The sequence below is a fragment of the Sinohyriopsis cumingii genome, chromosome 14 (genome assembly GCF_028554795.1).
Source record: "Sinohyriopsis cumingii isolate HCF-2022 chromosome 14, ASM2855479v2, whole genome shotgun sequence".
Taxonomy (NCBI): domain Eukaryota; kingdom Metazoa; phylum Mollusca; class Bivalvia; order Unionida; family Unionidae; genus Sinohyriopsis; species Sinohyriopsis cumingii.
In genome coordinates, this window is record NC_142974.1 from 91929635 (window position 1) to 91948666 (window position 19032).

Here is a 19032-nt window from a genome sequence, read left to right on the forward strand (position 1 = left end):
GCCTAACATCACACAAGCGTACATATGTATCAGTAAGCCTAACATCACACAAGCGTACATATGTATCAGTAAGCCTAACATCACACAAGCGTACATATGTATCAGGAGATTTATAATATGTTTGAACTCTTAAATACACTAAGGTGTTGTTCTCACCTATAGTTGTCACATTCTGTTAAGTTTATACTTTGCAATCCATATTTACTATGATTCAGCTCTTCCTCAAGACTGACATTGATTGGTCAAGATTTCAATATATGTTTCACCTGTTATTGAAGAACGGCGCTGATTGGTCATTAAGTTTCAATGTCTGTTTCAGCCATTACTGAAGACTGACATTGACTGGCCATATAAGTCTCAATGTCTGTTTCAATTGTTCCACAAGACTAACACTGATTGGTCAGAAGTCTTAGTGTCTGTTTCAATTGTTCCACAAGACTAACACTGATTGGTCAGAAGTCTTAGTGTCTGTTTCAATTGTTCCACAAGACTAACACTGATTGGTCACAAGCCTTAGTGTCTGTTTTTTGAAGAATGACATTGAGTGGTCAAAAGTCTCAATATAGGTTTCAGCAGAGGCAAAAGAGAAATGACATTACTTTGTAATAATTTTGTAGAAGGACTAAGTCAGTGTCAGTGCAAAAAAATTCCATTGTAAAAAGTTTATAAATGATACATGATAGGGGGATGTTTTTTGTCCTTTTTCTTGAAGAAATAAATAACACTTCAACTTCAATATATTTATTTACTTTGGATTTGGTCAGTGTTTGGTACCTGTCATACATTCCTATATGTAGTGTGCATCTCCTGGGGAGCCTCACTATATCAATTTGACTTGAAGACAGATATCCATTGAAACACAGTCATGTGGGGATCTAACATTAAATTACCTATCTTGGATCATAACACTGGGTAGACAACAGGCCTATTATTTCATAAATAATATGAAACTAGCTGACAGCTGAGTTATCAAGACACCAGTCACCTCCTCTGTAGGCTGAGCAGAAACAGACTGGGATCATGGGGGACATTTAAATATGGAGTCAAGGAGGGACTGACAGAAGAAAGCTGGAAAAATATGACCCAAAACTCAGAAGCAAGGTATAGCATTTATGTCTCAAATATTACTTCAAAATAATGTGGACATGAATTATCTGACAAGCAGATTAGACTATCTGCTTTATATAATATATCATTATTTGCATAATGAAAAGAAGTCCAGGCCGTGTTATACTCACAGGTGTACTGTACCTATCTGCTTTATGATAAAACATTAGTTTGTACAGAAGCCATTTCTTTTTGCTGTTTTATATAGTGGTGATGTTAGCTTTACTCATTGGAAAGTAATCATCACAAAATTACTTTAAAGAATTTAAAATAAATTGAATGAAAATCTTTAATGTGAGATTTTTGGTAAAACGGGGTATTGGGCTTGGAATAAGTTCTCTACTATTCTCATTCCAAGATGGAGAAAGAGATTTAATCAACACCATCTATTTTCTTTTATACAGTGTAGCTATAAAAATGTACAGTGTAAAAAGAACAATTAAACAATATTTGATGTATCCTTGTGTCTACAATAGACAAGCTTAATGCAATTTCATACAATTGCTACAAAATTCATTTAGCAACAAGAAATGACACATGGAAAAGGCAAAAACGGGGTATTGGGCTTGGAATAAGTTCTCTATTATTCTCATTCCAAGATGGAGAAAGAGATTTAATCAACACCATACTGTTTTCTTTTATACAGTGTAGCTATAAAAATGTACAGTGAAAAAAGAACAATTAAACAATATTTGATGTATGACCTTGTGTCTACAATAGACAAGCTTACTGAAATTTCATATAATTGCTACAAAATTCATTTAGCAACAAGAAATGACACACGGAAAAGGCATATTTTGTAAAACTGCATGGTGGTATATAATAATATAAGCTACCTGATGATTAAACCTGAATGTGATCAATAACTACATGGCTTGCTGCTTCTATGAAGCTTTAAGCAGTCGTTAGAGGCCATTGTAAAGATTCATTAAAAGGCAGAAAATAAATTCAGAATAAAGTGATATTAGTCCATGAAATGCTGGCCCTGTGACTGAGAATAAAAGACATTAAACAATGAAAAAGAACATTCTTTTATTTGACATCAAAGCAGAATTACCCTGAAATGCTCATAAAAATCAGACATTTTTTCTGTTTCTTTTCTCCTTCAAATCATTGGTCAGAAAATCTGCTTCAACTGCTATTATCACTGTCCATGTACCACTAGAAGCCAGGTTTTACTGTGTGGAAGAGGTTCTGTGTAACCTTGGACTGACAGCAAGAATAAGCATTATTACATAGTTCATGCATCAGTAATTACCTTGATGAGCCACTACACTGAGGCCACACTGAAATGCATGCAGTTCAGTCTTCTACTACTGCTACTCATTTATATGTACAATACACTCGTAACATGTTGTTGTTGTAGGGTTTAACGCCATTTTTCAGCACAGGATACGCTATACATGGCAGCCAGTATAATGGTGGAGGAAGAACCTGGGAAAACCCCGGAATGAACCACTGACCCACGAGAAGCTACTGGCAAGCTTTCTCACATACCCACAATGGTCGAATCTGAGATTTGAACCCATACAGATAGAGGAGAGATGGCAGTGATCTGTAATGGTGAGCGCTTTAGACCACTTGGCCACTTGGGGCCCCTGTTAACATGTTGAGTGTATCCTATCAAAAATATACAATGTATTCATTAATATGGAAAGTTCACTATTGTATAAACATATTTGTTTTCCAGCTTTCAGCATCACTGGTCAGATAGGGCCTTCTGTGTAAGCAAAGTTGTGTATAGCATGCATGTTGTAATGAGATAGCTACAAACATTTACCCTTCATCAGCAAAGCATCCAATGTCAGAGATCTTCCCTGGTTGTATAGTGTAGTACTAACAATTATCAAGTTCCATGATTCTAACATATAACAGTGCCCAAAAGATGAACATTAAATTAAAAAATGCCAATAAAGTTGGCGAAGCATCAAACAATGTCAAAAAGACCTTTTTCTGCATTAAATGTACTTATCAAGATGTATCAAGTTTCACATCTAAAATTTGCATAGTGATTAATTAAAAATTCTTATACATTTAACAAAAAAAGTAGTGAAACATAAAATATGTCATAAAAATGACCTACTTTCCAATGAGGGTGTAGTGCTCATCAAGGAGCATCCCATTCCAAGTTTCAAGATCTGAGATAGGATGGTATATATCCAGTTGCTTAGATCACAACGATCTACTTTCCTGTACAAGTATGGTGCTAATAGTTTTTTTATACTTTTTTTTATTGGAACTCTCAGCACATGGCTATGTCATACCAAAGAATTACCTTTGCCAGTGACACAGTCATCTGGTCTGGTAATTATAGTATTAACAGTTTTTGTATTAAAAGAACACAACTTAAAAGACAAAAGTTTACCAAAGTCATTAATGATGGAAATATGGGTCAATGTGACCTAATTTTGTAATGGGGTTGTTACAATTGCCAAAATGCAACACTTAACCAGGTTTCATGATTCTAGTCCATGAGCTAAATGCAACGATTTAACCAAGAATGTACAAATACATGTAATATGCATGTACAAGAATGTAAAAAAATAAGAATGTACAAGAATGTACCAATAATATGCATGTACAAAAATGTACAAATAATATACATGTACAAGAATGTACAAAAAATGTGCATGTACAAGAATGTACAAATAATATGCATGTACAATAATGTACCAACAATATGCATGTACAAGAATGTACAAATACTAAACATGTACAAGAATGTACAAATAATATGCATGTACAAGAATGTACAAATAATATGCATATACAAGAATGTACAAATAATATGCATATACAAGAATGTACAAATAATATGCATGTACAAGAATGTACAAATACTATACATGTACAAGAATGTACAAATAATATGCATGTACAAGAATGTACAAATAATATGCATATACAAGAATGTACAAATAATATGCATATACAAGAATGTACAAAATAATATACATGTACAAAGTTAGCATACTTAGTCCCCATTCTCAGAGTTAAGGAGTTATGGAACAAACTGTTGCCTAGGATCTAGGGGCAAATAATGGCTGAGATGCAGTGAGGTTGTACCTTTGTATATTACATGAACTTCCATAAGTGTGATAAGGTTACCAGGGGTAAAACAAGTTGTCTCCAATATTTTCTTGAGGTGAACAAAAAAAAGCTGCATTTTGCATGTAAATATTACAAAGTATATAATATTGTTTGTGTTACTGAAATATTTAATGACTTTAGCAATAAATATTATAAATGTTATTTTCTTACTAAAAAGTTATGTTTATTTATTGGTGCAAATCAATAAGCATTACTCAGACCAACAATCCAACTGTCTAATGTTCTTTTTCTTACACAGGAAAAGATACGCTCAAATATTGAGCTAGTGTAACTCCTAATGATGACAACTCTTATTCAGTTGGCACCTGCCCCAACCCCCACCCAATCCTCCAATCTCCGAACCCAGGATGATATTGTCTCTGCTGTGAGTCAGTTTATCCAGAATGAGAGTCCCCGTTTTCACAGCCAATCTTGGCAGGACACTGCAATGGAGGTGGGCCACTGGTTGGGTGAGCAGATTCAAAAGGAACGTGAAGGATGGGCACAGAAGATTCGAATGTCCATGCAAGAAATTGAGGCTCATCGCAAGGAAACATTGAGGATTGAGTCAATTATTCAGGAGTGTAATGATCAAATGAAGCTGATTGCAGAGTGCTGTAATGTTAACAAAGATATCCTGGCCCAGATGGAGAAAGAGGACACTAGTAATGCACTGCCTATGTACATCCAGTGCCTGGCAGAGGTGATCAACATGCTTATGGAAGACCGACTGATGTGCATGCATGTCATGAAGGTGGATCTGGAAGGTCCAAGCATCAGTCTTGCACAGCTACTCAAGTCCTACCTTGACTCCCTTGGATCTTCCACTCGTCGCATTCAACATGAGGTTAAGGACCGCATGGACAGCCTTGAGGTTGCCAACAAGCAACTCAACCTCGAGGTACAGAAATTACACAAAATGCAACAAAAGAAGCAGGATGAAATAGACAGACTGCAAGCTAAATTGCAAGATATTAAAGTTACTTTCCAAAAATTTAAAGAGGCCAGGGACAAAGTAAGGAAGAAAGATTTTGAAAGAAAAGATTTTCAGAAAGAGCTTGAAAAAAAAGAGTTTCAGAAAGATGGACCTGTTATTCCTCCAATACATGGACGTACATCACCATCTTCAATGAATAGTGCCCCGACTCCTGTGCTCAAAGATGAAAATACTGTTAGGATATCAGAGGAAAAATTACGCAGTTTAAGAAAAAGTGCAAAAAAACTTGAGAATTCCTTACAAGATGCATTGAGTCAGATGGATTCCTTCAGGAAAACAAGCAAATCCTCAAAATACCAGCTGCCTTTATTAGGTGGGGGGAAACCGCTACCAATAGGATTTATGTCTGTCTCAGATCTTCCTCCATCCTTGCATAAAGATATAAAGCTCTTGCCATCAGCTCTCCATACATGGAATACAAAGTTTGAAACCAATGGAAATAATGAAAAAAATAAAGATGATGAGAAAGAAAAGGAAACACAAAGGAAGGAGGAAATACTAGAGGTCCAAGAGAAAACAAAGAAAGAACCCAGACATACAAGCAAAGAAAAGAAAAAGGCCAAGGAAGCTCTCTTTAGGAACTTGGAGAAAAACTCTGTCATCTCTAATGTGAATCCTCCGACATTTCGATCTCTGATAAAAAACCTGGATGAGTTCAAACTTCACCAGCACAGGAGTCCAGTAAAGTACAAGGGGCAGGTCACCAAGTGTTTGAGATGTAACAAATTATTTACATTAAATGACAACCACAAAAAGGCCTGCTGTTATCATCCAAAAGGGAAGGAACGCATAGAACAGTACAGTGAACATGGAAAACTAATAAAAGTTTCCTATGTCTGGAAATGCTGCATGCTGGGGATTGATGCTGTTGGCTGCAGCACTGGGAAACACATATAAATCTTTGTAACAAACAGCAAACAAAATTTATACACATCTTTGATTTCTTTAGGATGTTAATATGACAAAATCTTGGAGATTAAAGAAGCAAAGAACAATAATGTTAAATAAAACCTGTATCTAGAAATGATTTCAATGTATATACATAAATATTTATTTTCCATAAGCATATCTGTGATGATACTATTGGTATATATATGTATGTAATTTTGACAGCTTGTAAATTACTTTTAATTTAAAGGAACTTTTGTTTATTAAACTTGTATTTTAATTTTTTTCTGTCAATACTATTACTTTCAGACATATAAATATTTTAAGTTCTTGCAAATTACAGTTTTTATAAAGATGCATATATCATTTCAAGAAGCTCATCATTATGAAAAAGCAAAACCTTTACATTGATATACAGCCTTATGTGGACACAAATGACAGGCATCTATCATAATAAGAATACCACAAATGGCACCTGATATACCCTCTCATGATCTTTTCCCTGATAATGACCTTGACCTCTGAGTTAGGGGACTTGAATATTTTATGATAAGTCGTAGACCTGGGTAAAATTTTATGAAAAAATATCTGATTAAATAGTGACAGCCCTTCTTTTGCCCTTGGGGTATGAATGTGAATACCTGAAGCTCAGCCAAATTAAAAAGTTATACGAATACATTGATAGAGGTCACCGTTTTATCATTTCCTTGACTTTGTGGCAGGTAGCATGGCTTCTGTATGTGATACACTGTCTATTAACATACCTAAAGTGACATAAAAGTTATTATTTTGGCTGAGTATACAATTTGAAGTTACATTTTTTCTTTCTGTGACTTTCACCTTTGTATGCAACACACATTATACATGATATATAATTGGCTTAAGTTTCATTAAAATATCTTAAATGGTTGAGAAGTTGTGCTCTAGGTGCAGATTCAGGTCACATAATTACATTTACCCTTGTTATGGCCTTTAACCTTAAGGTATGGGGCATGTCTAATATATGTGCTGTACCATTTATATGTGAGATATTATTGGTTAAAGTTTCATTAAACTTTCTTCTGTGGTTCAAAGTTTATGCTCTGAACAATGATACATGTCACAGAATAACATTTTCCCCTTTAGTGACCTTGACTTTGAGACTGGGGCATGGCTGTGGTATGCAACACATGGTCCCAATTTTTTATATATATTTAGGCAAAATTTCATTAAAGTATCTTCACTGGTTCAAAAGTTATAATGGCCTAGTGGTTAAAGCATCCGCTTCAGATGTGGGAGGTCGTGGGTTTGATCCCCGGCCGAGCCATACCAAAGACTTACAAAAATGGTACTAACACCTGCTTCACTTGGCATTCAGCATTAGGAGGTTAGTGTTAGGACTGGTCTGCCTGGTGTCAGGATAATATGACTTGGTGGGACATCATGCTACCTGTCTGCAGCATGATGCCCCAGTGCTAGACATCACTATAATCTGCCACACTGCAGACATCGTAGCGATATGACTGATAAATTGCTAAAGCTACGTAAAAAAATCAAATCACATCACAAATCAGATCAAAAGTTATACTTGGGCCAAAGAGTCACAGGATTACATTTTCTCTTGTCATGAATTTGAGGCAGTGGGCAACACATCATATGGTCATCATGAACAACTGGGCAAAGTTTAATGAAAATCTCTCCAACCATTACAAAATTATGACCCTGAAAAGTAAATGTTAACAGATGGATTGATGGATGGGCAGGCAATGCAATAACAAATTACATGTATGCATACTTGAGACTAAAGTACAAAAACACAGCAAGCTTAACTTGGCTGTCCATTTGTTCCAAATTGACCTGTGGATTATTTATAATGTATCATCAGTCAGATGGCCATTTTCAAAATTTTGAAAATTTGACCATGACATTTCCTTGGAAAAATTTACATTTCCATGACAAGTGTCAAGTCCATTTTCATGAGAGAAAAATAAAGCAACCTAAAGAACTTCAGAAATGTGACAATGGGCCTTACTGAGGACGGCAAACCTGCAGTGAAAGCCAGGTTACCGAGGGGGTGGCCAGCCTGCATAGAAAGTCATCTTACTGTGGGGATGGCCAGCCTGCAGTGAAAGCCAGGTTAGCTAGAGAATTGTAGGCCTGCAGCAAAAACCAGGTCACAAGAGAGGGGATAGTTTTGGAAAATTTTGCTGTATCTCAATCACTACTGTGGATAATTCAATTTAAAAATTATATATAAATAAACTAGATTTCAAAGCAGCTTATTTCTACATTTGGACCTTATCTGCATTGCAAGTCCTTAAAAGTGTAACATGACTGGTGTTCATCACCCAGACAGACAAAATGAAAGTCATTGGTCACCTGTGATTGCCACTGGTCAGTTGGTAGTTTATATATACAATTCTACCTGGATACAAGAGTAGAAGAAAATAAATAGTATCATCCAACTTTTGTTGTCTGGGAATACTGTGCTGTAATCTAGGGTTGACACATTCCTATTCCATTATTTACATATGGGATTACTGAGGCCAAGCAGGAAACTTACTCAAATCACAAGCAACCTACCATATATACCAACTTGTAAGTAGAGCTCAACTGCAAACTGTACACACCCATATCTGTTGTCACATCAGCAGATCTGGGTCTACCAGTATGCAGTCTGTTAGGAAGTAATCATTAGAACTAGCAACTTAGACTCTGATGTGCAGTCACATTATTTAATGGCAGGTCAGGGTGTACGTTGACTGATGCTGGACTGGATGTATAAGCAAGTACATACAATAAGCAAAATACTCTAACATGGCAAGTTGGATAAATTTACAAGTTTATTAAATTTGTCTTGAAAAAATAAAGAAATTTCCAGGCACTGCACACAAAAAGAACAGTTTCATTTTGCTAATATGCTAAAACTTGTCTTGTAAGAACACCTGCCATGAAAGACCACTTGTTTTGTTAGAATAAACTCTCAATGCACTGATTATTCAAATATATAGTGTTCTGACATATAATGAAAAATCAACTGCCTTGAATGACTGTTTGTTGGAAGAAGGGGTGGTATCTCATGATGGTTCTATTTTACTACCAAAGCAATTACTCCATTATATTTTAAAAAAAAAATTTCCAGCTATCTTTCACAAAATATTCAATGCATGTATATATTGTGTGTGTGATTTGGATTTTTAACATAGCTTTAACAATTTTTCAGTCATATCGCTACAATGTCTGCAGTGTGACAGTTTATAATGATGTCCAGCACTTGGGCATCATGCCACAGACATGTAGCATGATGTCCTACCCCGTCACATTATCCTGACACCAGGCCGACCAGTCCTAACACTAACCTCTTAATGCTGAGCACCAAGTGAGGCAGCTGTTAGTACCATTTTTATAAGTCTTTGGTCATGTATATTGTAAATCGCCTGATTTGTATAAAGGTTTTGAAAACTGTTATTTACAACAAAAAATGGAATGCATGATGCAAAGTAGATAACCTGGTAATTCTGAAAGTTTTGTTTTCTATTATCCTGTATTTATGAATGGCGCTAACAAAATCAACATTTATGACAGAGGGACAAATTTTAAGTAAAATTAAACTATTTGATGACCAAACTCATTCTCAGGACCCAAAATTGTAGTCAGGATAATTGCATCGATAATCAATTATGACAAGTAAACATTCTCTTTAATTTAGAAATCTGGATAAGCAGCTTTTGGATAATTGGAGTATACTCAGGAATCATAAGTCTTATACAAATCTTAAGTGGCATCTTGTACTTCAAATTAAAAACTTTAGCAAAATGATAAAGTCAAAACTCATAAAATAAAATCTTGAGGAGGGAGAAAGTTTGAATTTAATTTAACAGTTGAAAATGCCAGGTCTCTGTGAATATATTGGATATTTGTTTTTCAGAAAAGTAACGTGTTTTATTTTAAAGCTGGCATTGTAATTTGAGTACACTATGAGCTATATTTTCTTTACACAAATCTTACTGTGAAACTGGTGATGCTTAATTTTTAAATAAAGTATCAGTAGTCATTAAAATTTCTTTGTGGAAAAAAAATGACTGCTTAGGGTACTGATTTAAAAAAAAAAATTGCTATTTGGTGAAATCATACGGTACAAAAATTATAAGCTGATCCTTTCTTTTAATTTTATGGATGCCAAATCAATTTTGCCCTTTGAATAAATCTACCAGTATGTTGAGTGTAACATGCCTAGGAGATACAACAATGCATAAGAAGAATATAATTGATAACTCTTTGAACAAAGCTATAATGAACAAGTCATGGGAATGGGTTAGAGGCCTATCAGTATCGGAAATGTTATCATAGGATATTGGCTAGACCACAAATGAAGTTTAAGTTGCTGAAAAACACAACAAAGCCATGGTTTGTGTAAGTTGTATACACTGTATCAAACTCAAGACAAACAGCACAAAGGAGTTCTATGCAAGATTACTCAATGACAAACAAAATCTAATAACTTTGTATCAACAGGTTAAGCAAAGATCTATTTACATGGATTTCATTCTCTTAAAAGCCCCAATGTCTCCACAGAAATAACATTTACAGATAAATGTAATTTGCATCTGTCTGTAATTATATCTATTGCTTTGAAAATCTATGTGTTTGTAAAGCAATGGTGCCATTGAAGAGTTTGAATAGACTGAATTGCAAGTCCCTGGTATATTCTAATTCCCATTTTGGTGTAAAGTATTATTACTTTTGGGTTCTCTTTGAAACTATAATAACATTGTTGCCAAAATGGATACATTTTCAAATACATGTTCTGCATAAAGACTGAGCAGTTAAAACCAGAGGGATCTATTAGAAACTTGCTTACAGTGTTTCTAGCCCCCTTTTGTGCAAAAGTAGGATAAGGTTGAGCTGATATTTATTTCTTCTTTCATAAAGTAGGTAAAAAGTAGGAAAAATTAAGGTAAGCATTTATGACAAAATAAAGAGAGCAGAATCTTAGTAAATCAGATAGAAATTAGCCTGAATCCTGACAATCATAAGAGTATGGCAGTCATGAAGAAAAGGACATAAGGTGTGTATGCAATGGTATTTTTATGATTGAAAGAAAGAACTAGCAACAGAGTAAAAACAGCCTCTACCTTATGATTTGTCATTTAATGTGATTTAGTTCTCTTTAACTTCTTAACTTTTTAAATTAAAAAAAATACTTTAAAATGGCATGCTTGTCCTATGCTTAAAAGTAGTATGATAATAGCAGTTTTGGATTCTGTCACTGGTCTAGGTTAAAGCTTTTCATCCCCATATGTCTTTGTCCTCATATCACAAGTTACAACAAAGTACCCATGCAAGAAGAAAGTCCATATGATGATAGGTCAGAAGGCTTTGACCTAGATTAGTAATCAAACAAACCACTAGTATCAAATTACTTACTGATCACATGAATTTAATCCATGTAAGCCCATAAGTTAATTTTCATGTTGACCTATAAGTGAGTATATATGGTACTTTATGGCTATAATATACAGATTACTCAATTATAAACTGATGAATGATGACTATGGTTCCAAATCTCAATACTATATGAGTGTAGCCTCATAAATGAAGTTCTTATGAAGTGCCTCAGTACAGTCAGACATTTATTGCCTGTAAATCAGGGTCACTAATGCCCCAGTTCCAATATCTGCACCAGGAGATGGTGGTGGTTTCCATTTCTGCTGCCATGGCATCAAACTCACCCATGCTAATCTCTTTATCTTCATTGGTCATGAGTAGAGATTATTAAATCAATTTCACTGCAAGAAGTGCTGACTCAAACATATATGTGACTGAGTGTAATCACAGCAAGAATATTTACCAGCACTGCCCACAACGACAACTGCTATTGATATACCTCTGAAAAAAATCTGATTGGTGTACTTGTGATAGCAGCTGTGGTTAGAATTCCACCAGCACCATGGCCAACAGTGGTCATCTACAACCACACATGCATTTGTAGTTTATGAGTAGCACTGTTCTCTTGGGATTTCATTTGTAGTTTATGAGTAGCACTGTTCTCTTGGGATTTCATTTGTAGTTTATGAGTAGCACTGTTCTCTTGGGATTTCATTTGTAGTTTATGAGTAGCACTGTTCTCTTGGGATTTCATTTGTAGTTTATGAGTAGCACTGTTCTCTTGGGATTTCATTTGTAGTTTATGAGTAGCACTGTTCTCTTGGGATTTCATTTGTAGTTTATGAGTAGCACTGTTCTCTTGGGATTTCATCTTGCAGCAGTTGTTACACTTTGCAATTGTATGTTCCTGGAGTTTGGCACCACATCCACTTAGCAACACACCAACTGTATGTTCCTGGAGTTTGGCACCACATCCACTTAGCAACACACCAATTGTATGTTCCTGGAGTTTGGCACCACATCCACTTAGCAACACACCAATTGTATGTTCCTGGAGTTTGGCACCACATCCACTTAGCAACACACCAATTGTATGTTCCTGGAGTTTGGCACCACATCCACTTAGCAATACACCAATTGTATGTTCCTGGAGTTTGGCACCACATCCACTTAGCAACACACCAATTGTATGTTCCTGGAGTTTGGCACCACATCCACTTAGCAACACACCAATTGTATGTTCCTGGAGTTTGGCACCACATCCACTTAGCAACACACCAATTGTATGTTCCTGGAGTTTGGCACCACATCCACTTAGCAACACACCAATTGTATGTTCCTGGAGTTTGGCACCACATCCACTTAGCAACACACCAATTGTATGTTCCTGGAGTTTGGCACCACATCCACTTAGCAACACACCAATTGTATGTTCCTGGAGTTTGGCACCACATCCACTTAGCAACACACCAATTGTATGTTCCTGGAGTTTGGCACCACATCCACTTAGCAACACACCAATTACACCTTTGCTTGTGTCTCTAATGATTGATTTTGTCCAAGAACTGCTATTTGGATAAGTGTGTCCTTATTTAAAACAGTTAAGATCTTTCTTTAGTTGAGTCATTTTGGTTTAAGATAATTGATGGGGAATGTAACTGGAATGGATTTGGATGTGAATTTTCATTGGCTGTGAATTTCACTTAATCATTGTAACAAGAGTCTTTGGCTGATTTCAAACATGATGGTGAGGTCACATTTTGCCAGGTGTTTACATGTTTACGTGTGCTAATGTTATTACTCCAGGCTAGCTTGAGTTGGTAATTACACATCAGCCAGGTGGTCCCAACAGTAAGTTTCTATCTTGCCCATACATACATTATTTGAGGGCCTGGTAACACCTTGTGACACAGATATGCATCAACAAGAGAACTTAATTGCTTTCAATGTTAGCATCTGCTGTCAGCTGATCTAACACCCTATCCATAAATTCTGAAACATCATTGTTGATTTCAGAATCCATCACGTATATGCAATAAAAAATCTTAAATGCAAATACTAAAAATGGTTAAGTACCATTATGGAAAGTATATTGGATAATTCAAATACTTCAAACTTCATCACCGGCAACTAATGATATTGATAATGCATACGTGAAAACTTCTATAACAATATCGTTGGGTCTCTTGATACATGATATAGATAATGTATACGTGAAAACTTCTATAACAATATCGTTGGGTCTCTCGATACATGTAATTGATAATGTATACGTGAAAACTTCAATAACAATATTGTTGGGTCTCTTGATACATGATACTGATAATGCATACGTGAAAACTTCTATAACAATATCGTTGGGTCTCTCGATACATGATACTGATAATGTATACGTGAAAACTTCTATAACAATATTTTTGGGTCTCTTGATACATGATACTGATAATGTATACGTGAAAACTTCTATAACAATATCGATGGGTCTCTCAATACATGATTTTGGTGACAAAAAGCCCAGATGTTGCTGATTGTTTATTATCTATGACTTTTTACCCATTCTAATTAGAATATAATTTTCCATACTGCTGGGAGAAGACTCATTGGGGTACTATGTGATTTTGTTTTGCTTGGATAAATATGCAGTCATATATTATATGCGCTGTGTGTAGCTCCATTATATATATCACTAATGTGACAGTGATCATGAACTTTCAAGATACCATTGGTATTAAAAGGTCCACAGACCCAGCAATGAGTGGCAATAGACAACTTGTGAATATCACCATAATCATGTCTGCTGGCAAGGAGAGCAATTGCCTGATCTATATCTCTGTAACCTCAGCTGATTCAAGAAACACGTCAATCGAGTGGCTATGATACAACATTAGTGGCTAAGTCGCTCAATCACATCTGACTACAACGTAACAAAGCCAGCATGTGATAAGTTCAGGTATTTGTGTTGTATGTAACTGCACCTCTGGAGCATGCACAAGACCCTTCAAATATTCAAAATCCATGTCAATGACATGTGGAACTTTCATCTTTCATTGCACTGTAGTAAATTTCAAAATATTTCTGCTGGATTCTCACAAAAATGTACGCTGCAGTTTTTCAATAATTCTGCTGCAACAAAACTCATCATTGACAAGCAGCTGTTGTAATGATGCTGCCCCCTCCCCCCATGAGTGTGCAACAATAACAAATCAATAATAAACTGCCTGTATGTGTATATGGTTTGTCAAACTGGGAATTAAATGTTAGCAAACTTAAGTTTGCCCATGTATTGTTTGTATTTTGAGGCTGGTCTTTATTATCATTGATGAGAGCAGCTAGTACAATAGCAACCATTCATAACATCTAATGTCATCACTTTTCACATTTCATAACTGCTCACTGCCAAATTAGCTTTTTAATATAATTTGACCCACGGAAAAGGCTTTGATGCAGAAATATGTAGTTGAACTTCCACACATCTGTCCAGAACCCATCCTGATCCATGTGGCTTGAGACTCTTATCTCAAGCTTTGGCAGGATTTGTCTGAGCTGGCTCTCAGTTGGCATGCTTATATATAAAATTAAATCATTGTTTAACTGATATATTTTTGTAGTATTGATTTTATATAACCAGGATCAGAGACTGCAATAACTTCAATCTGCTATTATTTCACTCATGATATATATATATATATATATATATATATATATATATATATATATATATATATATATATATATATATATATATATATATATCTATCTATCTATCTATCTATCTATCTATCTACTGCTGATGACATTGGATTTTTTGTAAACAATAGGTTCTATAGTTGCTGTTCAGTGACTCTTTGCATGCATGATAATAGTCGTGAACAGATATGCATGCTGATTATGTGACTGTACTCCAATACCACATTTATGGCATGGGTCAGCACCAAGGCCAACATGAAACATGTTCTGCTGCAGAGTTGATATTTTTCAAGGCATACATCTTTTCATTGACTGCATCACAATGACACTGAACTTTATATATATATATATATATATATATATACACACACACACACACAGAAACTTTATTTAACTGGCTATGAACACAGAACAAGATTATCATTTATGGCAATCTGAAATGTTGCATTTGTGTCATGTAAATAAACAGGCGTGCACTCTGAATAATCAGTAACAAATAAATCTGCAAACTTATGTAAAATGTGTCTTATGTTGAGGTCAGCCCAAATATCTCATCATTAGGTACTGCACCAAGTGTGCTTATGGTGGGCATAAAAAAAAGTAGGGACTGTAGGGGGGTTTTCACAAAAAGGAGTGTACAACAGGGAGGTGATGAAATGAAGGAAAAGCAGTCACTAGAAAGACTGTTCGTTGTTGTTATTGTTGTTGTTATGGGGTTTAATGACATTTTTCAGCACATGACAGGCTATGCATGGAGGCCAGTATTAATGGTGGAGGAAGAACCCGGAAAAACCCAGGGAAGAACCACTGACCTATGAGAAGCTACTGGCAAGCTTTCTCACATACCACGTTGTCTGAATCCAAGACTCGAACCCACACAGACAGAGGTGAGATGGCAGTGATCCGTAATGGAGAGCGCTTTAGACCACTCGGCCACTCGGGGCCCCTAAAGACTGCTTGTAATTAGTCTTGAAAGAGTGAGTTTTTACTCCCTTCCCATACATAAAAATTATTAGGAGATTTAGCTAGTACTGTGTTCAAAAAAGTCTTTTTAAGCATTCTATGGTTATACATCTGTCTGTCTGTCTATCTCTATATACTGATTCAGATTTTTCGCAAATAAACCACATTAAGAAATATGCTTGAACTTTCAAACTTTTGTACAAAGATATGTTAAATACAGTCCTGAATGTAGGATGTCATCCGATTAAAGAATGAATGTTATTGATCATGGTAAAGTCTCACATACTCCATCCATTAGAATTCACCTTTGATAACAAGTGTACTGTGCATTATATGCCCTGCCCACATTTAATGGTCATGTATGAATGAAGGTACTTACACTTGGAACAGTATTGACCAATGATTTTATGTCAATTTGATCTTTTTAAAGCATAAAAACAGTATCATTAGATTCCCTTCTTGTACAAAAGACAAACCATTTCTGATTTTATTTTTAAAAATGAGGGTGCTGAAAACCAACTTTCTTTTGGCTATTTTGACCTTCAACTTTATGTGCTGTCAACTAACATCCACAGTGTATCTCCTGTCTATATCAGCAAGCTCTCTTCAAAGTTTGTCGACATTGTGTGATGTGTAATTAAAGTAATTTAAAAGACACATTTTTCCTTACTGTGTGAAACATAATCCTTGACCTGGGATGTTTGACCTGGTTTCTTTCATGCTTCATGTGCAAGCCAGCCACAAGGCTTGGTCTTACTAGTAGCCTAGATTTAAGTTTGCTCTGCAAAGACCAGTTTTCTTTTTATAATTTACTGTGCCCTTGACCTTTTGATCCCAAATATGTCATTTTAACCCCAAAACAAATCATGCATGTTTAGTTGCAGAATTTAGACTAAATAAAAACCTACCATAGAGATACCACTTTCCTTTATCAATGCAACCTTGAACTTTGACACAAAAATAAAAAGGTTTTTCTTTACCAGCAAGCCATCCACAAATGTTTTTAAGTTATGCTGTCTAGAACCAAAGTAAATTTAAAAAAAACAGTTTTCTTTTTTGTTTCATTCATAATGACCTTGAACTCCAAAACCATACCATGATCCTCTCTATGTAATTTAGCTGAAACTGGTGAGCTGAAAATTTATTGGAAAATATGAAAGTGTCATTCTATTTATATTTAAGCAGACATGGGGTCTTAGCAGTGTTGAATATATGTGTCATTCTATTTACATTTAAGCAGAGATGTGGCCTGAGTTAGTGTTAAATATATGTCATTCTATTTACATATAAACAGAGATATGGCTGAGACAGTATTGAATATATGTGTCATTCTATTTACATATAAACAGAGATATGGCTGAGACAGTATTGAATATATGTGTCATTCTATTTACATATAAACAGAGATATGGCTGAGACAGTATTGAATATATGTGTCATTCTATTTACATATAAACAGAGATATGGCTGAGACAGTATTGAATATATGTGTCATTCTATTTACATTTAAGCAGACATGTAGCCTTAGCAAGGTTAGCATTTTTCATTCTATTTATATTTAGGCAAACATGTGGCCTGAGTTGAACACGTGTCATCCCATTTACATATAAGCAGAGATGTAGCCTGAGTTAGTGTTGAATTTATGTGTCATTCTATTTACAAATAAGCAGAGACATGGCTTGATTTAGTGCTGAATTTATGTGTCATTCTATTTACATATAAGCAGCGATGTGGCCTGAGTTAGTGTTGAATATACACCTCTCCCTTGATAACTCGCACATATCGGGGTCCAAAAACCTAGACTGCACCATAAGCGAGAGCGCAAGTTACCAAGGCACTTCCCAAATATCTGCTAGACAAGAGACATCCAGAGAGCCGTGGGGTTGGGTAGGGGGAAAACTGGGCTGTTAAATCACTGAATCCTTGTTTTAGAATCATGTCGAGAATGATTGTTAATAAAGTGCTTTTTCTGATGAAGGTGTTTGTTATTCTGTACAAATTGCATTTATTTTCAAAATGTCCAACATCTGAGAGATTGATAAAATGATTCCAACTGGTTTTAACAACCAATATGGTGTGCGAAAACATTCCTGTATTATGTCACGTATTTTTGTTTTTGATGATTAGTCTGGTTCCCGGAGTGGTGTTTTAGTAGGTTTTGTGAAACAAGGAGTCTATGAAGCAGGGAACAGACTAACTGTTGATACACTACCAAATAAAATTCCTTAAAAGAAAGGAGAAAAAACCCCACAAGATTTCGCGAGACAATCGTCTATGTCGAAACTCAATTTTTGAATAGTTCAGTTAGTAAAATATTGATGCCATGATTTCATTGCATGTAACAGTGAAACTTCTTATCATCCTTGAGAATATCTCTACTTGCGAATTCTGGAATTCTCTGAAACTTGTTTTCCTCACAATGGTCCGTGTCTGTGAAACAAAGCTCTTTATTTTACAAAGTACTCATTTTGCTTGGCTGCCTTGCTATCTTAAATCACAGTCATGATTGAGTAGGTTAATTTAAGGTAGCTTTTAGATTACATACACAACAACATTTATAACAGTGTTCGATTGATTGACTGAAATGGGTTAACCGACATACCACTAGAGCTACTGGTCCTTAAGCATGTAGGATTTATATGCCTTTTAACTTTTTTGTTTATTCCACTTCCTTTATTTGATTCAAAAGACGTAATTAATGTGAAAAAAAAAAAAAAGGATACCAGCTTCTTTTTTAGTGCAACAATACAACAAATGTTTCTGCTAGTCTGATATCAAACATGGTCGGCATCTAATTATGTTCTCAGAGAAATGCTTGCAGACATTGCTGTTATGGTAGATTGACACATTCAATGTTTACTTACACGAGGGCACACTGCATTTATGATGATTACACTTAAAAGGAACTAAAAGATAGAACTAGAACATACATT

General features: G+C 35.3%; 2 protein-coding genes across 2 annotated transcripts in view; one reads left to right on the top strand and one right to left on the bottom strand.

The window, feature by feature from the left end:
* LOC149784385 (uncharacterized) overlaps window positions 1–19032 on the bottom strand; it is a 178257-nt gene that overhangs the window by 50250 nt on the left and 108975 nt on the right. The gene's annotated exons all lie outside the window — the stretch shown is intronic.
* On the top strand, window positions 866–6362 carry LOC149784386 (uncharacterized). Its single transcript, XM_089933260.1, has 2 exons — window positions 866–1101; window positions 4457–6362. Exon 2 carries the CDS (start codon window positions 4496–4498, stop codon window positions 6089–6091), a length of 1596 nt encoding a protein of 531 aa, XP_089789386.1. The 5' UTR covers window positions 866–1101; window positions 4457–4495; the 3' UTR covers window positions 6092–6362.

Excerpts from the sequence above, each read along its gene's own strand:
- LOC149784386 (XM_089933260.1), top strand. The coding sequence starts at position 4,496 with ATGATGACAACTCTTATTCAGTTGGCACCTGCCCCAACCCCCACCCAA.